The sequence below is a fragment of the Humulus lupulus genome, chromosome 3 (assembly GCF_963169125.1).
Source record: "Humulus lupulus chromosome 3, drHumLupu1.1, whole genome shotgun sequence".
Classification (NCBI taxonomy): domain Eukaryota; kingdom Viridiplantae; phylum Streptophyta; class Magnoliopsida; order Rosales; family Cannabaceae; genus Humulus; species Humulus lupulus.
In genome coordinates this window covers 12,441,323-12,449,424 of record NC_084795.1, presented here as the reverse complement: position 1 = coordinate 12,449,424, position 8,102 = coordinate 12,441,323, and the positions used below count along the sequence as shown (strand labels likewise).

Genomic DNA, 8,102 nt, shown 5'->3' with positions numbered 1-8,102 from the left:
AACATCCAAAACCACCTCCCAATCACATCAGCCAACCATAACAACAATCCACATAACATACAAATAGCATATAACACTCAACCAGCCATGCCCTGGCATCATGCATATGTTAACTCATTCATCATGCTCTATATAAAATAAGCAGGCAAACAAGGCATTTAAGCACATAATCAAACATATAATTCAGTCTTTACCAACCAACCCTGAGTCAAGCTTGTCACTGACAACGAGCGTACATGTTTGGTCAATCTCCAGGAATCATAAACCTTGGCTCGCTTTGATACCAAGTTGTAACTGTAGCACCCACATTATTTTGATATATATAGCCAATAATCACATGATTGCATTGCATTACATATCATACAATATGTATAATTTGAGCATATGCATATTCTTATAAGTGTTTTCATGTATAAGTATAAAAGTTGTGTATGTGATGTCTATATGTATGCTCAATATTATTAACCTTGTGGCATTTGAGTTGTCTTTTATGGATGTTTGATGTGCTCAAGATATAAGAAAGTATGAAAAATATGGACAAGGCATGGAATTAAGTGTTGAAAGTGAGATATAGAAGGCAAAATAGGTTAAGTAGTGGAAAATAGTACAATGTCGATTACTAGTATTTCGGTGTAAAATTGAGTATTTATGGATTTACCAAATGTAATCGAGGTATGATTAAGGTCTCATTGATGATGTAAAAATGGTTTTAGAACCATTAGATCAATTCTTGATGGGAGGTATACATAATCAGTGGTATTGATGCAAAGTCAAAACGAGCTTAGCATAAGTGCGCTACGCTCGATCGGGTAAGCATGGTCCTGACCCTGATTTGTACATATGAACACATCGACCTTTTTGTGGGTTATTTCAGTTATCAGTGAGATGTTTGTAATAAAGTGTGAAGTTATGTTTTGAAAATAAATTGGGTTATTTAATACTTATGTATAATATGTTTGAGACACACTTTATGTTTAATGTAAATAATGTGAAATAAGTTTTCAAGTTAAAAAAAAAAAAAAATGTCCAGACTTCCGCAGAAATAAATTATGATATAGTTTTAAAACGTAACACCTCAAATATGGTTTTTAACTAAAATAAGTGAGGGTGTTACAAGTTGGTATCAGAGCGCCATGGTTAAAATGTTCTTGTAGACCGTTCATATGTACACATTGAGGAAAGGATAATGCTCAGTTCATCTGTAAGTTTTATGTGTGCATTTATTATGTGCTGGTTGCATGCATCATGTGCTTTATTGGCTAAATGACATAAGTTATGGACATTTTGTCTTAAAAGATATATAATAACACAGATGGATCATGAACATGGAATGGGGGCTACTGAAGGCTCTTGCAGCAATAAATATGAACAAGAAATGGCTCAACTTCGAGCGGTGGTGAATAGACAGGCTGAACAAATTGAGAAGTTGTTAGCAGAACAACGACAAAGGCAAGCACCAACACCACCTACTGAAACTCCAACACCTCCACAAGCTCCACCTCCACAAGCTCCACCTGCAGTGCACCCCATGGAACCATTATATGAACGGTTCCGAAAACAACGCCCACCAGTATTTGAAGGTAGCACTGACCCACTTGACGCACAAGACTGGAAGAGTTCTTTAGAAGACATCTTTGAGTTCATGCAACTAAGTGACAGGGAAAAAGTTTCTTGTGCTGCACATACACTTAAAAAGGATGCTAAGATCTGGTGGGAAGTGGTTAAGCAGACTAGAGAAGTGAATCAGATGACTTGGGCAGAATTTGAACTGGTCTTCAATGAGAAGTTTTATAATGAAGCTGTGTTGACTGCCAAAGTAAGTGAGTTCACTAGATTGCAACAGGGGAATCTATCAGTGGCTGAGTACGCCAGGACATTTGACCGGTTAGCCAAGTTTGCACCAGACTTGGTTAACACTGAAACTAGTAGAGTGAATCGCTTCCTGGAGGGTCTACAACCAGAATTGGCTAGAGATGTAGATATGGGACGTACAGGGCCTCTTTCTTATGCTCAGGCTGTGGAGAAAGCTTTGAGAGCTGAACACAGAGAAGAAAAAATAACAAAATCTAAAGCTGCTACTAGCATGCCTCGTAGAGACACTCCATTCAACAAAGAACAAAGCCGCTTTCACAATGACAACAAAAGAGGGGCCCAGAATTTCCAATTTAGACAAGGACAGAATAAGAAATTTAAAGGAGGTCAGCAAAACAGGCAACCTGGATTCCAACAAATGCCACGATGTCAAACTTGTGGAAAGAATCATTTCGGGGAGTGCAGGCTTCTAACTAAGAGCTGCTTCAAATGTGGCAAGGGGGATCATTTTATCAAAGATTGTCCATTGATGAAGAACCAACAAATGAAGGATGAACCTCAGAGGACAAATGCTAGGGTGTTCACGATTACTCAGGCTGATGCTGATACCAACAACTCTGTTGTGTCAGGTGATATTTTTGCATCTGGTATTCTCACTCATGCATTAATAGATTCAGGTGCCACGCATTCATTTGCATCATTGACATATGTAAAAAGGTTGGGTAGATCGTGTGAAAAATTGTCAGAAGTTTTTAGTACAATGTTACCATCTGGAGAGATTCTGTATTCTACTCATTGGTTGAGGGGGGTTCCTATTTGCATTGATGGTAGGGAATTATATGCTGATCTAATAATGTTAGAGATGGCCGATTATGAGGTGATTTTGGGTATGGATTGGCTTTCAAAGTATAATGCCACTATTGATTGTAGAAGGAAAACAGTGATATTTAAGCCTTCAGAGGAAGATGAGTTTATGTTTACTGGAGCGACATCAAAAAGTTGCATTCCATTAATTTCTGCTATGAAGGCCAGGCGACTGTTGGAAAGTGGATGTGTGGGTTATCTCGCCAGTGTGGTTGACACGTATAAGGAGCAAAAGTTAAAACCGGAAGATGTACCAGTAGTTAGAGATTTCTTAGAAGTATTTCCAGAAGATTTACCGGGATTGCCTCCAGACAGAGAAATTGAATTTGTGATTGAGCTACTTCCTGGTACAGCCCCTGTGTCCAAGGCACCTTATAGAATGGCACCAGCAGAACTAAAGGAATTAAAGATACAGTTGCAAGAACTCCTGGATAAAAAGTTTATCAGGCCTAGTTTTTCACCATGGGGAGCTCCGGTGCTATTTGTGAAGAAAAAGGATGGGACGATGCGAATGTGTATTGATTATAGAGAATTGAACAAGTTGACAATCAAGAATAAGTATCCACTTCCTAGAATTGATGATCTTTTTGATCAATTACAAGGAAGAGGAGTGTTTTCAAAGATTGATTTGAGATCTGGGTATCATCAATTAAAGATTAGAGAAGAGGATGTACCAAAGACCGCATTTCGAACTCGGTATGGCCATTATGAGTTCCTTGTGATGCCATTTGGATTAACTAATGCTCCAGCTGCATTCATGGACTTGATGAACAGGGTGTTTAAGGACTACCTTGATAAGTTTGTAATAGTGTTTATTGATGATATCTTGGTGTATTCTCGATCCCAAGAAGAACATGAGGAACATTTGAGGTTGACGTTGGAGAAATTAAAAGAAAAACAACTCTATGCCAAATTTAAGAAATGTGAATTTTGGCTAGAGAAGGTGGCATTTTTGGGCCATATAGTCTCAAAAGATGGTATTGCGGTGGATCCATCAAAGATTGAAGCTGTTAGTAAGTGGAATAGACCAACAATTGTTTCAGAAGTAAGGAGTTTTCTGGGATTAGCAGGCTATTACCGAAGATTTGTTGAAGGATTTTCCAAGATAGCAATGCCATTGACACAACTCACGAGGAAGAATCATAAGTTTGAATGGACTGAAGCTTGTGAGAAAAGTTTTCAAGATTTGAAGCAAAGATTGGTTTCTGCTCCAGTACTTACTATTCCATCTGGATCAGGAGGACTTGTGATTTATAGTGACGCTTCAAAGCAAGGTTTAGGGTGTGTGTTGATGCAGAATGGCAAAGTCATAGCTTATGCTTCTAGACAATTGAAGGACTATGAACAGAAGTATCCAACACATGATCTGGAGTTGGCAGCAGTTGTTTTTGCACTAAAGATTTGGAGACATTATCTGTATGGTGAGAAGTGCGAAATATATACCGATCATAAAAGTCTCAAGTATTTCTTCACTCAGAAGGAATTAAATATGAGACAAAGGAGATGGTTGGAGCTAGTGAAGGATTATGACTGTCAAATACTTTATCATCCTGGAAAAGCAAATGTAGTTGCAGATGCACTGAGTAGAAAGTCTCATGGTAATGTGTCATTTTTGAGGAAACTGACAAGACCACTTCAGGAGGACATGTGCAGAGCGGAGATTGAGGTGATCACAGGAAGATTATCAGTGATGACTATTCAGTCTACCTTGTTAGAGAGAATCAAACAAGGTCAATGTGAGGATCCTTACTTGGTGGAACAAAAAGGTGAATTGGAAAGTGGGAAGGTCAATGAGTTTAGTGTGTCATGTAATGGGATGCTAAAGTTCAAGGAAAGAGTTTGTGTCCCTAATAATGAGGAGTTGAAGAGAGAAATCCTTACCGAAGCTCACAATACCTTGTATTCAGTACATCCGGGGACGACCAAGATGTTTAATGACTTGAAAAGACACTACTGGTGGCCCAACATGAGAAAGGATGTGGTCGAGTTTGTAGCCAAGTGTTTAACCTGTCAACAAGTGAAAGCTGAACATCAGAAACCTGCTGGTTTACTACAACCAATACGGATACCAGAGTGGAAATGGGAAGAGATTACTATGGATTTTGTAGTTGGATTGCCAAAGACTTCTAAACAACATGATGCTATCTGGGTTATAGTAGACCGATATACCAAATCAGCACACTTTCTTCCGGTACGCATGACTTATACTATGGATCAGTGGGCTGAATTATATGTTCAAGAGGTTGTTAGACTTCATGGAGTGCCAGTATCTATAATTTCAGACCGGGATGCTCGATTTACTTCATTGTTTTGGGAAAGTTTGCAGAGAGCATTGGGCACAAAATTGAAGTTTACTACGGCATATCACCCCCAATCTGATGGACAATCTGAAAGGACCATTCAAACTCTTGAAGATATGCTTCGAGCTTGTGTCCTAGATTTTCAAGGATCATGGGAGAAGTATTTGTGTCTGATAGAGTTTTCTTATAACAATAGCTTTCATGCAACGATTGGTGTAGCACCGTATGAAATGTTATATGGCAGAAAATGCAGATCACCAATTCATTGGGATGAAATGGGAGAAAGAAAGTATCTTGGTCCAGATCTGGTCAGAAGGACAACTGAAGCAGTGGAGAAGATAAGAAAAAGAATGTTAACTGCTCAGAGTAGGCAAAAGAGTTACGCTGATCGAAAGCGAAGAGATGTGGAGTTCAACATTGGGGACAAGGTATTTCTGAAAATTGCCCCTATGAAAGGAGCAATGAGGTTTGGAAAGAAAGGGAAATTAAGCCCAAGATTTATTGGACCTTTTGAAGTATTGGAAAAGGTGGGAAAGGTAGCCTATAGACTGGCATTACCGCCATCACTGTCAAATGTCCACGATGTTTTTCATGTCTCATTATTGAGAAAATACGTGCCAGATCCTTCACATGTGCTAAACTACGAGCCAATAGAAGTTGAACAAGACCTAACATATGAAGAAAAACCAGTGAAAATTCTTGACAGAAAAGAGAAAGAGTTGAGAAATAAGAAGATTTCACTGGTTAAGGTCTTGTGGAGAAGTTCAAACATTGAGGAAATGACATGGGAACGGGAAGATGAAATGAGATCTAAATACCCAGAGCTATTTGGGTAAGAGAAATTTCGAGGACGAAATTTTTATAAGGTGTAGAGGATTGTAGCACCCACATTATTTTGATATATATAGCCAATAATCACATGATTGCATTGCATTACATATCATACAATATGTATAATTTGAGCATATGCATATTCTTATAAGTGTTTTCATGTATAAGTATAAAAGTTGTGTATGTGATGTCTATATGTATGCTCAATATTATTAACCTTGTGGCATTTGAGTTGTCTTTTATGGATGTTTGATGTGCTCAAGATATAAGAAAGTATGAAAAATATGGACAAGGCATGGAATTAAGTGTTGAAAGTGAGATATAGAAGGCAAAATAGGTTAAGTAGTGGAAAATAGTACAATGTCGATTACTAGTATTTCGGTGTAAAATTGAGTATTTATGGATTTACCAAATGTAATCGAGGTATGATTAAGGTCTCATTGATGATGTAAAAATGGTTTTAGAACCATTAGATCAATTCTTGATGGGAGGTATACATAATCAGTGGTATTGATGCAAAGTCAAAACGAGCTTAGCATAAGTGCGCTACGCTCGATCGGGTAAGCATGGTCCTGACCCTGATTTGTACATATGAACACATCGACCTTTTTGTGGGTTATTTCAGTTATCAGTGAGATGTTTGTAATAAAGTGTGAAGTTATGTTTTGAAAATAAATTGGGTTATTTAATACTTATGTATAATATGTTTGAGACACACTTTATGTTTAATGTAAATAATGTGAAATAAGTTTTCAAGTTAAAAAAAAAAAAAAATGTCCAGACTTCCGCAGAAATAAATTATGATATAGTTTTAAAACGTAACACCTCAAATATGGTTTTTAACTAAAATAAGTGAGGGTGTTACAGTAACGTCCTACTTCCTTAGAGTCGTTTCTAAGTGAATTGTAAACGTGCACTTAACTCGCTAATCGATGTTTTAAGATATAAAGTGTAGCTAAACCATAAACAAAGTCACATAACTTGAAAATATATCCATTCATTGAGTATTACAAAGTGTTTAACATTTGGGATCTCGAAATACTGTTTACAAATATTTACAATTCCAAAATATGATTAAAGTCGACCAAACGACAAAACTATGTTTAAAACAAACATCTCCCAAAAATACCCTTGGCCGCTAGGCAGGCCAAACATGTACGCGCCGCTTCATGCTCTCCGTACTCATGGTTGGTCGACCTTCCCCTTGCCCTTACCTGCACCATAGAGCACCCGTGAGCCGAAGCCCAGCAAGAAAACTCACACAAGCAAATGACATATGCATATTGATCATTCAACATATAATCAAACAGCCAACAGGCTAAACACATACGACCATGCCGTCCCAGGTGCTTTACCAGGCCCTGGGTTCGCGGTCCACACCGTGAGGATATCCCAGGTATCCTTTAGGGTCTTGTCCGGGCAACTCGTACTTCGCGTGCTAAACGCTGCTCCCGGCCGCTTACCGTACTCGGCCTCACCGTTCTCGGCCTTCGTTGTTTCCGGCCCTTGCCATTCTCGGCCTTCACCGTTCCCGGCTCTTGCCGTTTATTCACATATATGCACACATGGCATTATTAAACAAATACTTAAACACGTATAAACACATTCAATGGGGGGCTACACCTTGCAACATAATCTTATAGGGTCGTGCCCTGCAACACAAACTATAGGGCCTTGCCCTGCTCTACGGGTACAACAATTTTCTTATCTGTGTCCCGAGCTTTCCAAGCACTGATGTCCCAAGCACAGTCCCCTAGTCCGAGCCTCGCTGAAACCCTAGTCACAACGCATCAACAATATCCATCTATCAAGTTCTAATCCATTAGATAACTTTAGGTCATAGTTCTAGTCTCCGGGACATTGAATTCTATCAATCCGGGTGATAAAATCCATCTCGAGCCTTAACTTTTGGATTCTCGAGCCTAAAACCCCCTTGAAGCCCAAAAACACACTAAGTGCCACGGCCCCATGAACCCATGCCGCGACCCGCCTCAACCAGAGACCCCAAACCCAAAAACAGGGCATGCGCATCGCGGCCCAAGCTAGGGTGTGCCGTGGCCCGCCCTTCTTCATGGCCTCCAACTTGAAATAGAGGGTTGCGACTCAGCAAGAACAATGCCGCGACCCGACCCTTCGAACCCAGAAAAATCCTCCATTTTTACCTCCAAAACCAAGCCAATTTACCCCAAAATCAGCCCAACAATCCAAATCATTCATCACAGAAGTTCTACTACAGTCTCAGCAACAAAACCTAACAAGAATTAACCCCAAACCTCATCTACAACTCAAGAATGA

General features: G+C 39.2%; 1 protein-coding gene across 1 annotated transcript; it reads left to right on the top strand.

Moving 5' to 3' along the window:
* Window positions 1-817: 817 nt before the first annotated feature.
* On the top strand, window positions 818-5,205 carry LOC133823644 (uncharacterized). The gene is made up of 4 exons (XM_062256500.1): window positions 818-3,950; window positions 4,245-4,582; window positions 4,712-5,035; window positions 5,173-5,205. Exons 1-4 carry the CDS (start codon window positions 1,313-1,315, stop codon window positions 5,203-5,205), a joined length of 3,333 nt encoding a protein of 1,110 aa, XP_062112484.1. The 5' UTR covers window positions 818-1,312.
* The last annotated feature ends 2,897 nt before the right edge of the window (window positions 5,206-8,102 follow it).